This window comes from Fukomys damarensis, unplaced genomic scaffold, assembly GCF_012274545.1.
Source record: "Fukomys damarensis isolate Sample0158 unplaced genomic scaffold, DMR_v1.0_HiC HiC_scaffold_14, whole genome shotgun sequence".
NCBI lineage: Eukaryota > Metazoa > Chordata > Mammalia > Rodentia > Bathyergidae > Fukomys > Fukomys damarensis.
The window spans coordinates 34550234-34570484 of record NW_022900926.1 but is presented as its reverse complement, the minus strand read 5'-3'; the positions used below and the strand labels follow the sequence as shown (position 1 = coordinate 34570484).

Here is a 20251-nt window from a genome sequence, read left to right as displayed (position 1 = left end):
AAGGTTCAGAATGGTTAAATGATTTACCAAGATCACAAAACCCGGGTGAGACAGAGCTGGATTTCACATGTGGGTCTGTTTATCTGCAAGGACCAGGATTCTTATCAGACAGCCCACCACAAGGACAATCATGAGGGATGTACTTTAGAGAGACCCATGATGGGCTAGGCACCTATTAAAGCTTAATTTAATAAACAGTCAAGTTCAAGCTGTATGGACAAATATTCTGAGCTCTGGCAAAATGAGTAGGACAGCAAGGGTGACCGTTCTACAATCTGCTGAAGACAAGTAGAGATGATTATGTGGTGATATAAAAACCGTCAGGAGAGAGGAACTGTGGAAGAAGGGATGGGGAACTGGGTTAGGGGATACGTGGGGGCCTGAGGACCCAATATCAGCATCATTTAGGGTTTTATTAGAGAAGCAGAATATTAGAATAAAGACTTTATTATAGGTTTTAACCTCATGCACTTGTGGGAGTTGGGTACACAGCCCAGGTGGTGCTGTTCCTCTGTGTGGGATGATGCAGCCTGCAGCAGGCAGGGCTAAAAAGGCTGCATGCACTGTGAGGACAGCCAGGATGGACTGAAGCCCAAGCACCCCTAATGTATTGGGGTGCATGGCACCTGCAGGAGTTGCTGTTCTCCTTACAGTGGCCCAGCAACCCATTAGTCTAGGACATGGAGAACCCGAGAGAGAAAACCAGCAGGAATATGAGCTTCTGGTCTTGCCACCCAGTGACCCTGGGGTAAGCAGTGGCACCTGCCAGCTACCGCAGGGCCTTGTGCCCGCACTGACTCTGCAGCATAGAGAGAAACTGGCTACTGGTCTACTTGTGTTTCCACATCTCCTGGAAAATGTCTCTCATGGTCCATGCTAACCTGAAACCACGCATGGAAGTGAATTTGTGAAATGTATCCCTCTGAGTTGCATATCAGACCCCATTGTCAGAACCCTAGCAGAGATTTGCAAGGAGTGAGTCTCTTGAGAGGTAGCGGGGTTTCCCTAGCAAAGCGGAGAGGAAGTACATCACAGGCAGAGGAGTGGGTGTGCAGGGCAGTGAGAGCCTGTGGCATGGGGAGTGGGCAAGGAGGGCTCTGGAGAAGCCTGCAGGGCCAGCTCAGGACTTGCGTGATGATTGTCCTTCCACAAATGGTCCATTTGTATGTGAGAAGGACCATCAGCAGAATGAGGACTTGTGCTGAAGGTCTCTGAGGTGTGGGAGGCCAAAGCTACAAAAGATTGTGAAGATCTGAAGCACGCTGGGCTTTTCGTCATTCTTTTCCACTCTCTCATTCTTTCGTCCACTGGGCAATTTTATCATCAGGCCCTTCAGGAACATCTCCTGTGTGCTAGGAGCTCATGGTGGTCAAGCTAACCCTGGCCCCCAATCTGCTGTCTAAAGGCTTTGTCCCAATAAACCTGTTGTCAGAGATGTGCCCACTTGTGTTATTGCATTGCACCATACATATTGTTTTCTGAAAACTTCCCTTGCACAATTACATACTTTACTCTGGAGGTGCTGGAGTATGAGGCTGTGAAGAAGGAATGGAGAAGGCAGGATGGAGCTTGTGCTCCTGTTGCTGGGGGTTAAACTGGGGCTTCCAAAGCATATCCGCCTTCAGAACTGCCCGGAGAGTTATAGAAAAGATTGGTCTTCAGGCTTTGCCCAGACCTCATGGAGTAGGTTCTCCAGCTGTGGAGTGCTGGATTCGTGAAGTGTCCCAGGAGATTCTCAGACACCTGATGGGTTTTATGAATCATTACAAAAACAGGGTCTGTCAGTCAGATTTAAATGCTTTGCTTGTCAAGCACAGGTAGAATTTGGGGGTCACTGAGCCAATACTGGCAGAGGTCACTTCATCATAGGGGTGACACCGACAGAGTGACCCTGGCAGATGCTGGTGCACACCCACTTTGGATAAAGGACAGAGTCAGAAGGGGGAGGACATGAAAGAATCCGAGCGAGCAAAGCCAGATCCGTCATCCTCCAGGGCACACTCCTGGGTGAGTGGATGCAACGAAGATATTCTTTAAAAAATATCTGAGAAGACAGGAAGGCTTGAGTCCCATTTTTAGAATATTTATAACATTAATTAATTTTTTTCATCAGCTGTGTCTGTGAAGGAAAAGTAAGAAAGCTCCCAGCAGGTATGCCAGTGGTCACCCTTGAAAGGACACAGATTCAGGCCAACATATTGTCTGTGCTGCCAGCTAGGAGAAGTAGGACAGGTTGGCGGCTCCCACAGGGGTGGCCTGGAGAGTGACTGGTTACCCTTCCTCAGCAGGGAGAGGAGGGGCCCTCTGAACCCAAAGCGCCTCCAGCTCTGGTCTTCAGAGGCCTCTTCACCCATTCCCAGGCTGTCCCTGAGAGCAGGTGACAGAAGGAAGCCTGGGCAGCCCCCACGTCCCTTCCTGGGTCTTCTGTGCCCAGACTGTACAAGTGGCCAGTGTGGCTGGTAGGCCTGGGTGATGATGAATGAGAGCTGCTGTTTGTTTCCACTGAGAAAGTTCTGACCCGCTTCCGGAGCCATCGCCATGGAAACTGGAGGAGGAGATAATTGAATGGAGTGTCTTTTCCTCCCCTCTCCCTTTTCCTCTCTCTTCTCTCTGTCCACCCCAGGCTGAGGCTGTCAGTTCCACACCCTGCAGCCTGTCCCACCCCCATAGGGTCGCATGATCTTGATAAGCTTACTGAGATTCACTTTCCCTCACTGTGTGGCCTCCTGTGGGGCCAGTTTTCCTGATTACCACTTCCACACCCAGTGCCTAGTGAGGCCTGCCTCCTGCCGACGACAGCCATGTGGCCTTTAAGAGGTGTGCAGAGGTGGCCCTGGCACTCCAACAGCCTCGGTCCTCAAACTCGTTGCCTTTTTGGGAGCCCATGTATTTGTTACCCGTATAGAAGAAATTTAAAAGGGATATTTTCAAAAATATTACGTATCAGGTTTTAAAATCTGAAAACAGAGAGTTTGGCTTGACTTGTCTTTGGTGCACCCAGGGCCTTTTGTGTGCCAGGCACAAGCTCCATGTTGTGCTACACCTCCAGCCTAAAGTGTTTTATTTTAAACTCACATGAACAGCAACAACAAAACAACAAAACAAAACTCATATGAACTTATTTATAATTTTACTCATTTTATAAATAACAGCTTTTGTGGTGAAAAGAACTTATTGTGACTCTTGTTTTATTGTGCTTTTAACAAAAACTTAGTAGTTATTGAGATTTAAAGACCTAAACAAAATTTAAAATGAACATGGGAGCCATAAAATGAAAGCATTGGATTGACTGGTTCCACCAAAAGCAGAATCGTCAGAAGAAATTCAAGGTCTTTTCCGTTTTGTTGTTGTTGATTTTTTTTTTTGCACCTCAATTTGTATGCCTGTTGAGGAATCATAAACACAGGAATTTGACCCGAGGCTGCAGACGCCTGTGGCCAAGCTGCACACAGAAATTGCTGTTTCAGTAGTAGCCATTGGAGAAAATGCATGGTGCTTTGGCTCCAGGGTTGCAGGACTCCACCTGGTACTTTGAAAATATGGATGAATAAGACTGGCAATTATTGTACCTTCATGATACCCAAGTTTTAGTGGGAAAAGTGTTTGGTTAGGTGTCTGAAGAGCTGAGATCGGGCCCTGACTCTCTGACTTCCAAATACTTTCCCAAGGGGCATGTATTCCGAGACATTCTGTGCATGGGTGAAACTGTGACTAGTACTAAATTCTGTATGTACTGTTTTTTCTTATACATACATACATACATACATACATACATACATACATATTGTGTTACAGTTTAATTTATAAGAGATTAGCAACAATAACTACTAATAAGTGGAAAAAATATACCAGTATACTGTAATAAACAGCGTTGTTTTTAAAATTTTTTGTGTGGCCAGGGATTGAACATAGGACTTCATGCATACTAGGCAAGTGTTCTGCCACTGAACTATACCCCCAGTCCCAAAGTTATTTAAAACTTACAAAATCTTTATTTCTAGAATGTTCCGTTTAATAATGTTGGACTACAATTGACCATGGTAACTGAAACAGTGGGAAGCAAAACCACAGACCAATGCAGGTGGAACTGCCATACCAGCTGTGTGACCTTGGGCAAGTCACTTACTAAAGGTCTGTTCATCTGTATGGTGAGGCTCATTCTCTTCAGTGACTCCCCCACCAGTCTTAGTATACAACTTCCTTCCCTGCAGCAAAATGGCGACTGCTTGAAGAGGAAGAACAGAGGACATGGATCCTGAGCCAGTCCTTTTCATCATAGCAGCACCAACTTTCTTAGAAACTCCCCACTAGAAAGCTCTAGTATCTCTTCTCTGCCACATAGATACCTGGTCTCTCCTACTGTAAATTAGTCTCAGGAAGTGAGTAATGCGACAGGACCCCCTGCCACCCTAAACAAATTCAGGGCTCAGTAAGGAAGACAAGGAAGATGGATATTGGAATGGGAAGCAGCTGGCTCCGTTGTTCTTACCGTGCAGTGAGTCAATAAAACCTTCCTTATTAATAATTACAAGTTTCTGGAAGGTGTTGACAATTTTGCCCCTCCGTGGTGAGGGACCTGGATATTCATTGTTCTTACTGAGCCACTTCCTGGGGCCTGGCGTATGACAAGCTGCTTAGAACTTCATCTCTACTAAGCAAGCAATAGGTAGGTTGTCATCAGTTCTTATATGAGACTGGTCAACTACTGATTCCTTTTCCTGTGGCCTTTATTAAAATATTATGGGCCTTTTCTTATGTCATAAGGGTGGTCTGAAGATCGGTTACTAAAGTTGAAGGAATTGGGGAGGCATTTACAATGCTGCAGTGTCTGCTGTAACTATCCATAATGTTAGCCAGCATCCAAGCTGGTAACTGTTTGTCAGTTCAGACGTATGAGGCCACAGAGGACGAATGAGCTCTTGATGGAAAAGGGGGCTCATAGAAAAGTCTTTGGAAACTGTCAAAGATGGCTCTCTTCTGTACTGGGCTGGGTTTTCCCTAGTCGGGCATGGTGGTAATCCCAGCAGTCTGGGATGCTGAGGCAGGAGGCTCACGAGTTGGAGCCCATCCTGAGCCTACATCCACAGATCACCCTCTACCCTTCTGCACATGACTAGTTCTGGCCTCACTGAGCCTGTGGCCTGGACACAAGCAGGCCACATGGGTGTCCACTGTGGGGAGATAACATTTGGCTCTTTTGCAGAAATGAAACTCTTAAATTTCTGCAAGTGACTTGCACCATTGACTTTCAGGACAAGTTACCAGCTGGTGAATGAAAGGGCACAAATCTCTTTCAGTGCACCTTTGTGAAGCAGTTTCTAATTCGGCAGGGTCCCAACCCTGTTTTTGGCCAGAGGGCCTGTTGGCCACCCTCAGGACCCAGAGAACCTGCTCTCACATTCCGAGAAGCCGAGGTCCATTCTGAGTAGGGCTGAGACAGACTTGACTTGCAGGTGGGGCTGACTGAGAGAAGAGGCCAGTAGTAATGGCGAGCATATTTTACCTGATTTTCTTTTAGTGCTCAGCATATGCAGGCATGTTCTCTGCACAGTGCAAGTCCTAACTCTGGAAAACAGAAGCGAGAGGTGACTTTGCCTCTGTTTTGCATAACAGGAAACTGGGTATCAGTAGCACTGAGCAACTTGCCTGGAGTTCAGATCAGTAAGAGCTTGGCTTTGAACCCTGGCATTTGGACTCTGCAACCCATGTCTGAGCCTTTGGACAGCATGGTGGACATCATTCACCAGCAGAGAGCAGTCTGCTGCCCATGACTCTTGTCAAGTACAGAGAAAAAGGAGATGAGCTTGATCTGCAGCTGACAAGTTCGTGATTTTAATATTTTTCTTTCACACCTTTTTTTAAGACAGGGTTTTGCCAAGTTGCTCAGGCTCGCTTCAAACTTTCAGCCTTCCTGCCTCGGTCTTCTAAGTGTGGGGATCACACCTACCCACCACTACATCTAGCTTAAAATCATGTTTAGATTTCTTCAAGCCTTCTTACATCAAATTAGCAGGGGTAGAAGGACTGCAGAAGTGACTGTGATCGGCACCAAGGAGGCATGTCTGAGTTGGCTGAAGCTCCCCCCTCATTTTTCTGAAGAAGATTCCCTATTGATGTATCTTATATGGGAGTGGGCTGACCTAGAGTGGTTCTGATGGCGATTTTTAAGCAGAAGGCATTATAAAATGGGTATGGGGAAGAAGTTAAAAATACCAAAACTCATGGATGGAAATTTCAAACCTTTCAGTACTCCACCAGTGCAAGAATTTGTGGGGTAAAAAGTGCTGCATGAGCAGAATTAATAATGAGTGACATTATTGTTTCAAGACAACATCAGGACTTCTAAAATTCCCCAAATTTGTCAGTTCTTTTGGATAGTTATGCTACATAATTGATGAACCCATCATTTCCCAAAGTATGAGTCCATATTGAAAAGCTACTCAGCATCAATAAAAATTTTAGTGATACTGTGCTATACCAAGCAAAATACTGCTTAAGGAAGATAATAGGATGTAAGCAAATGGAAGTAATATTATCTGGGAAATCAGTTGGATAAAGACCTTTTGACATCTTGTTCATTGATTGTGTCTATGTTTGTTTTGTTCTGTGTTTTGTAATTGTAGGTAAAGCATGAATTGTTTTTAGAAAGTAATCAAGGAAGCGGAATCACTGTATCCATCCTAATTATTTGGGTGAAGTTACTGTTTGAAAAAAAAAAAGTATGAAGGAGGAATTCTGATTTGGAAACTACCTAACACAGGCTGTACATGTTGGCTATGCTGGGTGGAGGGAGGATGCTGAGTTTTGTAGAGGAGACTAAGATTATTAATCCGTTTAAAACTGATTTGATGAATAGGTAGGTGATGTTACATTTATCTGGAACTTCCTAAGTGGCAGGTGCTTTGTTAAGCTGTTTACACTCACTGTCTCCTATAGTCCTCCTAACAGTGCAGTACAAAGGTTCTGCTTTATCATCACTGCTCCACATCCAAAGGCTTCAAAGCTTAAGATTTGTGGTGCACTGGCGTTTCCCCCGGCCCGCCTGACTAGAGTGTGTCAGCTCTTCTTGGCCTGGGCTGGGTCAGCCTGCTACCTTGGAGTGGGCACTGCAGATACCTGCCTGGAGAACTTGTGAAGGTGACCTTGTAACAAAAAGCCAGAAAGCGCAGGCCGGGAATAGACCGTGAAATGAAAGAAAGTGCCTGGATGGGGAGGGGCCGTCCTTTGCCCCGGCTGACAAAATGTCACCAATGTTGTCACTGATACTAAATATTCATAGAGTTCTAACAATATGCCAGGTCTTGGCACTAGAGCGCATTTTAGTCTCAGCCAGTATATTTGCAAACTGAATTGTATCATGTACAGAAAATCAGCTACTGTCATCTGCAAGGACCAGAGAAGCGTGTAGGGCACAGCATCTGAGGCGGATTTGTCCCTGTACCTGCCTGATCCTGAGATTGAGCACCTCTTGGCAGCCTGCGTCCTCGTGGCTCTCTCAGCTCACTGGGTCTGGCCCTAAGCCGAGAGAAAGCATTACCCCTGAATTTTTATGGCAGACAGTAGATGTATTAGCTGAGCTTGGTTTCATATTTATCGCTATTAAAGGAGATGTATTCATATGATAAAAATGTCTCTGATAGCCTAAGGATAATAGGAATTAACCTATTTTACATAAAATAACTCACTAAATAAGGGGAAGTAGCAGGGGTAGGGCAAAGGAAATAAGGGGAAAGAAAAAATATGAAAAAAGGAAAATATGGAAACGAAGTCTTTGTAAATAGGGAAGGGTGAAGGGGGTGAAGGGAGGGCAAGGGAATTGGGAAAAAATGAGAACCAAGATACATCCAGGTAAAGGTACAAGATCCCAGTGATGAATGTAACTGTATTGTTTACCTTAAATGTACCAATAAACTTAATGGGAAAAAAAAAGGAGTAGTTCTAAAAACTGTTATGTACCTTTATCCAGAATTATGAAGTTTTTATATTTTGCCTCATTGGCATTTTCTTTTTTCTCCCCTCAGAATGATTTGAAACTGAGTACCTCTTTTATCCCTAAACGTGTATTTCCTGAAAGCAGAAATATTCTCTGACAAAATGACAGTAAAATCACCAAAATCAGGTCATATCACATTGATACAAAACTAACATCTAACCTGTGATCTGTGTTCAAATACAGTATTCTTTATAAATGTTTTTCTACATTGGAGACTTCTTTCATCTTCCCCTTTTGTATACAAATGTTTATAGCAGCTTTGTAATGGGCAAAATATCCTACAATAGATAAACTGATGCATCAAAACATAAATAAGCAGAATATGAAAGTGTCTAACATTCTTAGGACGTGAAAAACAAAATGCTAATTTCTTACAGCACCCCCCCACCCTCCCCACCCCAAGGCAAGAGCAGATTGGTTCTTTCCGTCCATCTTGAGGAGAAGGCTGCTGTTCTTAGGGATTACTTTGGCAGACATGGGATGGTGCAGGAAAAGAGCCAGACCCAGCCAGAGACCTGATTGAAAACTCAGCAGGAAATAAACTAATGGAGAAGTTTGTTTCCTGAGACCTAAAATTGTGGAATCATAAAAATCTCTTTAAGGCAGAGTTTCCACTAACGTATAACATATGTTCCTTTCTTAGAAATTAGATTATAGACACTTTTTCTTTTTCTTTTGTTTTTGTTTGTTTACGGTGAATTTTCTGGACAGCTCATCCAAGCACAAAGTCTATTTTAAGAATTTCTTTATGCTCGGGCATTCACTGCACTTTTCTGGAGTGCCAGAGGATCTGTATGCAGAAACAAGATAGAGTTGTCCTTACCTGAATGAACCTTGTTATTTACCTGTAATCAGACACAAGAAGAAAACTGAGTTTGATCCATTTTATTTGGCCTCCTTTCTTCTACAAACAGACCATAGGATTATGCAGAGGCAACACAACCAGCTCCTGAAAAGTCTTCTTGAAATACTGCAAGGTGCTTATAAATCTCTACACATGTTCAGGTTGTGCTGTTGATGTTTTATCTTCTAGTTTTAAGTATCAGTCCAGTAACCTTCACAAGAGTGGGGCCAGCATGCGATGGGTACCCTTGCAGTCCATCCCTTAGATAACAAAAAGGGGCAGTGCGTGAGGGTGTACAAGGTGAAAATCTGTTATGTAAATGATTAAAAATGTGGTCTCGAGGGGGGGGCATTGGATTAGGAGTCAGAGTGAGGGCAGTTATGTCCTGTCTGGCTCTGTGACCTCACTCCCTGGCCCTGTCATGGTCCGGTTCTCTGATGGGAGGACCCATGAGAGTATGAGTTTGGAGGTGGATTCTATACTATGCAAGTGTAAAGGTTGCATTTTGACCTTTTTGTTCCTCCTACCATATGCTTGCACAAAGATGTCTGCTATAAAGCAATAGACTCTGTAAAAAAGAAAGTGGGGCAGCCTGGATATAGCCTACTGGTGAGTTTGGGGCAGCAATTTAATTTTTATAAAATCAAGGTGACCATTATTTCACCCAGAAGGGAAAAGAGCGCTCTCTCCCTTGTTTTTCCTTCTCTCTGCAGAACCCTTCCTAAGAATCATTGACTGACCTGACCTTCTCTGACCCTAAAAATGGGTCCTGGACTGCCCCAGGACTCAGTCTTCGTGTTGCCTCTAAATTGTGTTCAGTTGGTCACATTGCTTTAAATATGCGAGTGACTTTTAAATTCTCACCTTGGTTCTCTAGCTCTAGGCTCACACAGGCCGCTCTCCTTTGAGGAGATTTATCCCACACAGACCTCTTGGCTTCCCCCTAGACGTTGCCCCTGTCCGTCCCCATTTTGGGGAGTGATTGTCACATCAGCTCCTCCTTTAGGCCTCTGCTCATTGAGCACTTACCTTTCCCCACCTCTCGGCTCTGCTGACCCCTCCTGCACCAGTTTTATCTCTCTTGTTTACTGCTCTGTTATCCCTGCCTCAGAGGATGCCGGAGGTGAACAGAGAGCTAATAAAACAAACAAACAAACAAAGCAAAGCAATTTAACAAAGAACTTGTTACAAATTTAACTGGGATGAAAGACAATAGTGAAATTCTGAGACTGTGGTTCCTTACATTGATTTCTGGATCTAATTAACCATTCATTAATTTAGGGATTTTCTTAATTGAATTTTGCCTTCAGAAACAGCTCAAGTAATGTACCAATTTTGAGAAAATATGTTCATACTTCAGCAGTTTTGGGGTCTAATAATAGTAGCTATTAATGGAAAGTCATTTACTAAGACTTAGTTCTGAGAATTTAAATACAATACTTAATCTTTATCAAATGCTTAAATAGATTCTCAAAGTGCAACAGGATGTTAATTAATGCTTCGAGGTAATCAACACCCTACCGAAGTTCTCAACCTTTTTACCCCTTTGACAATGAGAATGATGGATCCAAACAGGCCCCGACCCAGCGCCTGCTGTTTTCAGACCGCAGCTTCTGGCTTGAAGAAGGACCTAGAAGAGGCCTCTTTGGAGCTGACTCCTGAGCATTAATTTCCTCCACCAGGAGATCAGTAAATGACCTCCTCCACCTTCTGCCATCCAAATTTGGAATTTGGTTACGTCATTGATTTTCAGCTCCTGTTTGACAGATTTTAAAATCGGCTGCAAGGAGAAAGGAAACATTTTGTGTCTGGTTGCTATCTTCAGGGAAGACATCCAAGTTCATAGGTGTCATTTTCCTCCTTTGAAAATTGAGTCGAGGGTCCGTTTGCACTTATGGGACATTGCTTGTTATTCTTTGCCCAGTATGCAAGTTGTGAACCTGTAAAATTTTAAAAACAAAATTCCATGCACTGTAGCTAAATGACTAAAGAGACGATAGTGCCATCTGCTGGCAGTCCGGGAGAAATGCAGGCACTTGGGCATGTCCAACGGCTAGGATGAAATTATTTAAAATAATGATAACTTGAAGAAAGAGAACAAAAATATTGTAAACCAGAAATTCAAAGAAGAAAATACTGTTATATCTTGTGATAATTGTATAGTAGCGAGACCTTACTTTTCTCTGCAGTGTAAGTCTGAAAGTAGTTTTTATGGTGTTGAGCATTTCCATTTGGCAGAAGGAATAAAAACTGGGTTGGAAAAACAGAGACGATCACTTGATGGTTTTCAGAGTTACAGTTGAGATGATTTTATATGCATTTTACTTGAGACATATTGGAAAGGCAGCAGGCTCCAGCAGGTTGTCTGCGTGAAGTCACTGCTGGCAGGTAGCTGCCAAGTAGCCTTGGTACCGTGGGCTGCATCTTTAACTTCTAGACACTATAGTCCCCTATAAGATTGGAATTTACATTAAGTGATTGAGAAAATTTCTTACAACCTGATTAGATTTATTATTGTAAAGCAGCAAAGGACTGAAGAAAGCAGTGCTTTTGCAGGCCATTTTTCATGAAAATGTTTCTTTGAGAAAAAGAAAAAGTTCGTACATAGTTATAGTTACATAGCGAACTAGTTTTTTGCAGACTCGAGGATATTTAATGCATTTGGTCCTTAGCCATTAGATCAGTACTCTAGTCCTTAGAACAAGAATAAAAATAGATGCGGGGTTCCTCTACCTTAAGGGGTCAGTTACACTTATTTTAAATCATGGCCAGTTGAAGTAAGGTGGACTGATACGTATTACATGACTTTGAGTTCAAAATGCAACAGAGTAAGATTTTTTTTTTTAGGAATGCAAACTTAGCTTAAGCATTATTGCTCTTTGAAGAATTTCCTGCCTCTATCTCCAGCCCACTGCTCATACCTCTCTTGTGACCCCAAGAATGTTATCTTCTCTTCTTTCCTCCTTCTCCTATCTTCTCTCACTTTTCTTCATCCTTCCTATGAATGTTTGTTTACATCCATCCCCTGCCTAGCCTAAGTCCCATTTTTTCATATTTGTCCATGTACCTTACTTATGATATTTAATATTCCCTGGCCAAATAACTATAAAATTTAAATGACTAATTTTAAAGCCTTTCAAGTAGATACATGTTTAGGCCTTTTCATGTTTGCATGGACAAGAGGAAGGTGAAATGTTCCTAGGAGCTACATTTTGAGTAGATCCTAGGATGAAGTAGGTTTTCCCTACCTCTTAAGTGTTTGCAGCATGGTAGAAAGGGGAGACAACTAGAATTTAGCTCTTGTCCTCACCAGCTGTTTCCTGTGCTCTTCTTTGCTCCCACCTTCCCTGGGTTAGAAGTGTGCTTCTTACATGATTTTGGGCTGAGCAGAAACAGTTCTCTATTCCCAGATGTGAAGCAGGATGATGCTTGCAGGGAAGGGGGGCACCTGCCCATCAGTGCAGCTCTGCTGGAGGTGGCAGTGCATTAAAAGTAGCTTTGCACCTGAAAGGTACCTGTCCTCTTTCTCTGTCATTTTAAATGCTTGAGGCCTTCTGGTTCTAAGGTAGGCACCAAATCACTGCTAGGGGATTTGCATGTTCTCTTTCTCTTCCTCTGAGTTTTTCCACATGACTCAGTCTTGACCTCCTGACCTGTCTTTCCAACATTGAAACACCAAGGAGTGTGTGGTTAGATACCTCTTCGTCTTCCTGCTTGTTGGCAAACTTACAGTGGAGATTCAAGTATGCGAGCCCCCCAGTGCCCAACTTCTGCTCTGAGGCAGCTTCCGTCTCTCTGCTTTTTCGTGGAGACAACTCCAAGGGTGTTGATCTTGCTCTCCGGGCTTTGAAGACTCAGAGTGAAAGATTTTTTTCCCATTTCTAGTCTTCCTTTTTTGAGACAACCAATATTAACTTAATTTGCATTCTGTGTCTTCTTGCTTTAGGTTGATATTTGTCAAAGTATTTTCTGGAGCAGTGTTTAACTGACTGGTTATAGGTTGTGTTCACTTTCTATAGCATTCAAGTTTACCTGTATCAGCTGTTACAAGCTGGCACTCAGGATGTAGCGTCAGTGTGGGGACAGATCTGGTGCCAGACACATGTTGATTAACTTGGACACATTTCCAAAAGCACTGGATTCCTTGCTGTCACTTAAAAATGTACACCTCTCATGTAAAAAGGCAGATTTCTGGCTTGTCTTTGAACCTTGGAAGATGTGGCTTGCCAGCTGGCAGCCACCAACTAGAGGAGCTACACACTGGCTGCCCCAGCCAGTGTGGGTACTGAACTGTCAGTTGCATCCTGCACCCTCCTCCCAACCCATCTCTTTTATTGTTTTTTTGTTGTTGTTGTTGTTTTTTAATAGCTGATCACTTGACTCACTGCTGAACCAAGTGGCCTTTGTGGTGCTGAGTTTATATTTTCATTATTTTTTACTTTCTCTTTTCCAGTTATGCAAAGGATTTCACTGGTGGTAACTTAACGCGTAGTTAGTAGTTCACAGAAAGGAACAATACCTCTAGCAGTCATCTAGTGAAGTCTGTCCTCTTCACTTAATCTGGGTCTAGTTCAGGAGTGAGTGTGTAGTCTGTGTTGACAAATGGTACCTGAGTCCTGTTTCTAGGAATCAGCAGACAGGTAGGAAAGGACGGTGGTAAAGACCCTAGAAAAATGTTCCTGGCACCTCTGAGTAGTATTGATGGTGGGTCAAGCTGGTTAGGAGGATTTCCAGTTCTCCCATGAAAGCAAGGCTCCCTAGTAATCTGATTTGTCTCTCTTTTCTAGGCCTCCTCTTCATAAATCAAACTCCGAAGACAGCTCTGTAGGTCAGTACCCCTTTTCCTGTTTAACTGTTTATTTTCTTTTCATACTTTATAGCAAATATAAACACACAAAAGTGTAACTGCTAAGAATTCTTCTACCCAGAAATAAAAAAAAAACCTGTTAAGATTTTAATGTACAGCTTTCTCTCTTTCTCCATTGCATAGGGCTTAAAAAAACAAATGGGATTATAGTCTATATTCCATTTTGCAGTTTGGAAAATTGATTTATTAGCATTTCCTCACACGATTAAATATTCTTTATAGCAAAAGATCTGAAAAAATGTATAAGGCTACACTGTAGCTCTTTCTTGGGCCTTCTGAGGGCCAACAGAGGCTCTCCTCTTTGGTGCAGTTCGTGAAAAGTGATGTTTTGTGCTGGCTGTAGTGGCACACACGTATAATCCCAGCTACTTGGGAGGCCGAGGCAAAAAGATTGCAAGTTCAAGGTTATCCTGGGCAACGTAGCAGGGAAGGAAGGAAGGGAGGGAGGGAGGGAAGGAAGGAAGGAAGGAAGGAAGGAAGGAAGGAAGGAAGGAAGAAAGGAAGGAAGGAAGGAACTCTTCCCAGATTATTTGAGAAAAAGTCTGCTTTAACCTTTCTGGCTGACACTTGCTTTCGCATTAGCCAAAAGGCAGCAGACACTGAAAGTTGCCTTCAAGATCTGAATGCGTAGACATCTCAGGCCAGGAGCTCTGGTTTCATTCCCATGGCGCCGGGTTGTCAGGTCCTAAATGAGGGCATCCTGTTTTGACAAATGACACCCTTGCTAGCCTGGGAGCACCACAGACGGCATTCCCACATGTCTGCTCCCTGCTGCGGTGCCCGCACCACCAGTCTAGACTGCACACCAGCCACTTTGCAGGCCCGGCTTTCTAGTGGTCGTGGAGCCACCAGACACCAAGCAGTGGCGAAACTGCTGTTCCGAGTGTGCTCCCTCAGCGCCAAGGCAGTTATCACCGCTGCCACCACTGCCTTTTGTTTTTAAAGGACAAACCTTTCCTCATTCCTGTTATTTTTTCCCCCTTTGCTTTTTAATGATTTTTGACGATCACAACTTTATCAAATGTTAAAAATGGCTGGGGATTTAGCCCAGTGGTTCAGGCACCTGCCTTGTAAGCGCAAGGACCCAAGTTCAATCCCTGGTACCAAAAAAAAAAAAAAAAAAAGAGTTTACCTGTGTCAAGGAATTTGTTATCACTCACACATCACTCAGGATAACTTGGCAAGTTAGAGAGAGGTGGAGTTGGGAGATGGCGCAGCGGGACTGAAGTCCTTCCTGTCACTGTGCCCTGGCTTATTGTAGGTCACCAAGTAGCCTGAATGCCAGGGAGTGGAGAATCGTGGCCCAATCATACCACAGAGAGACGCAGAGGAACAGGGAGGATCTGCCCCTGCCCCCGCCCCCCTAGGCTCCTGGAGTTGGCTCTGTTGATCACCAGGCACTGGGGTTACCAACCGTTTTGCTGTCTTTGTAAAATCTGGACTAACAAATAAATCAAGGGGACATCAACAACAGGAATAACAGCAAAACAAAGTGAACTTCTTAAAGTCTTCTATTTGTGGTATAGTGCAAATAATTATGGCTGAGACCAAAGGGGGCAAAATATACCACAAGACAAGGCCGAATGAGGCATACTGGTTAAACAAACATCAAAGCAAATGCCAGAATGCATGCTTTGCCTGCCCTTTTGATGTTTCTTTATTTCTCTTCTTTACTGTTCCATTTCTTGCTCCTAGGAAATTTGCATTTCTTTTAAACAACTTTATAGGCATTTCCCAGTCTTTCACAAACTGAAAGAGAAAAACTCTTCTTTTGTGAAATCACAGTGTTCTTTGAAGCTTTGCAATTATCAGGAAGAGGCTACTTTTGTTATCAATGAATTTATTGCTTGTGCCTTTTCTCCCTCTTGTTTTTTTTTTTTTTAAAGGGAAAGGAGATTGGAAGAAGAAAAATAAGTATTTCTGGCAGAACTTCCGAAAGAACCAAAAAGGAATAATGAGACAGACCTCAAAAGGTACTGTGATGCAGCCGGTGGACAGTAGGTCCTTTTAGCTCTAAAATGTTAGCAAGCCTGTGTGCAGATCCGACTGGATGTTGGAAATTAGAGGAATACATTGCATGTGCCTGGAAAATGGTCAACTTTTCTGACCTTCTCGTTACATTAAAACTTCATCCTGGTCATTTTTATTTAACTCAAAACAGAATGGGAAAAGTTAGCAGTGCTTTCTTTTCATAGATCTGAGAGCAGAGACGAAATCTGTTGTGTTCTTCCTCACACCAGCCTCAGAAACATCTTTGCTCTTAACCTCGCCAAGTTCTAACCTCCAAGGGCCTAGACCGTCTCAGTGTTTGTTAGTTTTGGACCCTCCTGTGCTCACTCCCAAGCAGGGCCTTCGCAGCATTCTTTTGAGTTTTTGATGCAGTTCTGGGGCAGGAACAGTTTCGGGGTTGTTGCCCCTGGAAACTCTCGAGTGGTCTGACATCATGGGAATTTGCCCAGCTGCTTTGTGCAGGGAGGGCCTGCCCCACTCTAGGCTGTGGCTTTTGTTGTTGTTTAGATAGTAAGTAAATATGTCATCTCTTTGAGGCTGGTTATGTAATTTATGTTTCTCCGGTATTCACAGAGGAAACCAGAGCAAATCCACTTCCAGATTCCAGTCTGGCAGAATAAGGTCATTGATAGATGAAAAATTTTTCATTGCTTGCCCACAACACTCCTTGTTTCCCTTTACAAAAATCATATGTCCTACCTTGTCCTCCTACACACAGAGAGAAAAGTGGATGTGGACATCAGATACCCTGCTGCTGCCTGCCTGGCTTTCTGGGAAACACTCAAGAATTTTCTAAGTTGTCTAACTTAAAAGGAGTTATTCTTAAACATCCCCAGTTTTTCCCTTGGGTACACACCCAGGGTCATTTGTGATTCAAAGTAAACTTTGTATTCTAAAAGACTTGTTTAGAAAGCAAGCTCTGAAAAAAGAGAGAAGTAAAGAAACAGGAAGACAGCAAAGGAAAGGAGAAAGCCACAAATTCACCAGCTCCTGTGGGTTATTTAAAAAACCAGCCAGCACGGTATCACTCTGTTTGCCATCAGAAGGAACAGGGCTTTTCCTTACCTGGCCCAAACTGCCCTTCTTCGCATGCAAGTGGGCAAAAGTCAGAGGGAACAGGAGGGGCATTTCTGGACTGAGTGATTCCAAGACAGAAATGAGATAGGGAAACATGGGGAACATAAATTCCAAAGTTGGCCTTGCCTGTAGTGGGTTACTGCAAGTCAGAGCAATACCCCCTTGCTTAGTGCCTCTTTACCACGTGTACCGCAAGCCATGGCTCATATTCTCCTAACAGCAGAAGCGAGGGAAGTGTGTTTGGAGAGGCCAGCAGAGGAGAAGCTGAGGGGCTGGAATGTGGGCTTCTGTCCATCTGCGTGTTAGCTCGCGCTCCTGACATCCTCCTCCAGTTGCTGACCAGAGACACAGCTGGTCCCTGTGGCCCCAGAACATGAGAGATGACTGTATCCTGTGCACTTTGCAAAAAAAAAGCCTCTGAAAGACCCTATCGTGAGATGCTCTTTGCCTCTGCAGTTCTGGCTGCCTTCTGTTTGGAGTTGGAAGTTGACTTTCTTTCATAGTTTTGAGACCAATTTATGACGATAGTATTTCCAGATGTAAACAGCTATAGTCCCTTTCTTCCGATGTGCTCAGCGTGCCTCACATCTGTGATTTTATTTATTTTCACTTATCCTGTGAGGAGCACAGCCAGATAGCTTAGTAAGAGTGGAGGATTTTACCAAACTGCAAGATGTGGCTGTATGAGGTGACCTTCTTCTCCCACTGAAGAGGGTCCTCTCCCCCTCCTCACAAATATGTGTTCCACTCATTCATATTTCAAATGGAAGAATACAGAGAATTCTTAGCAAAGGGAGCTTGGTGACCTTGCTTGGGCCGCACTGGGTGTTTCAATTAGATCTCTGCCCCTTCTCTAACGAGCTCCCTACCTGCTCTTCCCCAGGTGGACAGTGCCACTCAAAGTTTCACGTCATTTTGAAGGATTTGTCTTGATTTGTAATATCCACGTGTTCTTAGAGTTTGTTTCCCAAACAGAGGTGCTGCACGAAGAGTGTGCATGTCGCTGCTCCCTCTGGCTCTGTCGGTAAAGTTCAGTGTAGACAGTGCCCCAGAGAGGCAGCCTTCCCTCACCTAGGTCGAAGAATTTCTAGAACAGGGAATCCATTTCATCTCTCCTGTTTTCTCATTCGTCCTGCTCTCTGTCCTCAATCTCCAGGAGAAGATGTCGGTTACGTGGCCAGTGAGATAACCATGAGTGACGAGGAGCGGATTCAACTAATGATGATGGTCAAAGAGAAGATGATCACCATTGAAGAAGCACTTGCTAGGGTAAGAGAGCAGATGCTTGGCTTCATTTGTGACTACTCGGCCTCCTTACATCTAAAAATGTTCGAGGGCATCAAAGGATACGAGTCCCATTCCGCTCAACCCTCCCACCTCTGTTGGGAATGGAGCCCAGGGTCTTGAGCATGCTAGGCCAGCTCTCTGCCACTCAGCCACATCTCCAGCCCCAAAACAGGATTTTGATGGTCATGATTACCACAATTTTTCAGGTAAAACATTTATTCCATCTGCTTACTTGATGCAAGCATCCTCTTGAGGTAAAATGTCCACATTCCATGAATGCATGAATGAATGGATTAGTGACAGTTTTGATCTTTGGACCACTTTAATGAGGGAAATCACCTTCTGAATGTCTTTGGAAAAATCACAAGCCATTTGAAAAGGGTTACGAATATAATCAATGGTAAAAAAAAAATCAGTGATTAAAATTAAATGTAAACATCATTTGAAAATATCACAGTTAAGTAAGCTTCAAGTATATGTTAAGATTTTACTTACTTTCATGTCTAAGTAAATACTAAATCAGGCACTAGATGATGCCTAATTAACCTTTAGGAAACTGGAGTAGCATAAATAGTAGCACTATTTATGATAGTGAGGTAGTATTTAAGATATTTTCTGCCTATTGTTGAGCAGTGAACCGAATGATTGTTGATTTTCACTTTGAACACTGGGTTCTGTACCATGCACTCAAGTTGTACATAGATAGGGTTAAAAACTAATGAAAACCTCCAGATCACTTAGCGACCACTCACTGAGTTATGACTTTACCTTTCTCTTACTTTATGCTGCTAAAAAAGAATGCCACAGACTGGGTAATTTATAAAAATGAGAAATATATTGGCTTATGGTTTTGGAGGCTGGGGAAGTCCAAAGCCAAATGCTGACCTTGGACCTGGTGACCAGGGAGGCCACGCTCTTCAAGATACCAAGATGGCACCTTACACACCATGCTTCTGGAGAAGAGGAAGATGAGATACTTGCTTGGAAAAAGGTGTAAGGGACAAGAGGAAAAAGGAGGCTGTTCTATGGATTCCACTCATAGGGGCAGAGCCCTGTTGACCCCTGAGTCCCAAGTTCCACCTCCTACACCACCATAGTGGCAACCACATTTGAATGTGAGTTGGAGGGGGTAAATATTCAAAGTACAATTACCACTCAGTGGAATCTTAAAGATCTCAAACCTTGAAACAGTGAAAGGACATTTCCTTTAGTTAGTGTCCCTAAATCTAAACTTAAGTACCTTTAAAAATTTTTTAATTTGTTTCTGGGTAATGTTGCAAGAAAAAAGCAATATTATGTAAGTGGAGAGTGGGCTGGGTTTAGTAGGAAAGCCGGGGCTGGGATCACTGTGGGACACTCACCTACTGGTTCTCTCCGTCTGTGGATTCAAGGGAGCAGTATTGACTGGCCCTGGCCTCCAGAGCCTTCGAGCAGACCAAAGTGGTGGCAGAGGCGGGTTGTTGCTGAGCTTACTGCAAGTAGGCAGGTTAGTACTGAGGTGGGTGGTGCAGGAGGTGACAGGTAACAAACCCGAGTTCACATTGCTGATCGTCTGCACCTTCATCCTTAGCCCAGTCTGTGTGCTTCCAACACCCATGACCACCTGGCTCAGTTGCTAGTGGGGCAAAAAGCCCCCCTTACACTTCTCTGTGCTTCCATTCCTTGGGCATGACTTGGCCACACCTTGGCATTCGGGAAAAATCCAGCTGAATTCTTAGAATATGAATGTGAGGACAGTGGGCCTGTGCTTAATTTCTCTGTGGTGAACAAGAGGTTTACCACCTCCCCGGGAGCAATGCTACTGCACTGCTTTTGAATAGCAAAACTTAAGAACTGAATTAAGATGTCCATAGTCATCTCACAGCATCTTTTTGGAGAGTGACACTTTTCTTGGAACAAGAGAAAGTGTTTAATTTTCTGGACCTTAATGCAGCCTATCTTAGACAGTGTATTTTTTTTCCTTGTCTTTCCTGTTTGCAGTACTAGGGCTTGATCCTAGGACCTTGCCCCCAGCATACGCGCCCCACCTGCCCCCTTTTAGAGAGGGTCTTGCCAAGTTGCCCAGGCTGCCTTTGGACTCGGAATCCTCCTGTCTCAGCCTTTTGAATAGTTGCCACTACCCCACCCAGAGCTTGTGGTTTTTTTTTTGTTTTTTTTTTTTTTTTTTTTTGTT

At 43.7% G+C, this 20251-nt stretch overlaps 1 protein-coding gene across 4 annotated transcripts in view; it reads left to right on the top strand.

Annotated features, from left to right (window-relative positions):
* Nucleotides 1-20251, top strand: part of Sash1 (SAM and SH3 domain containing 1) — a 933133-nt gene that overhangs the window by 847020 nt on the left and 65862 nt on the right. For all 4 annotated transcript variants that reach the window (XM_019209951.2, XM_033763318.1, XM_033763317.1 and 1 more), the window contains 3 exons: nt 13625-13665; nt 15591-15677; nt 17948-18060. In XM_019209951.2, coding sequence (XP_019065496.1) covers nt 13625-13665; nt 15591-15677; nt 17948-18060 — 241 coding nt within the window. The remainder of the gene's footprint in view (nt 1-13624; nt 13666-15590; nt 15678-17947; nt 18061-20251) is intronic.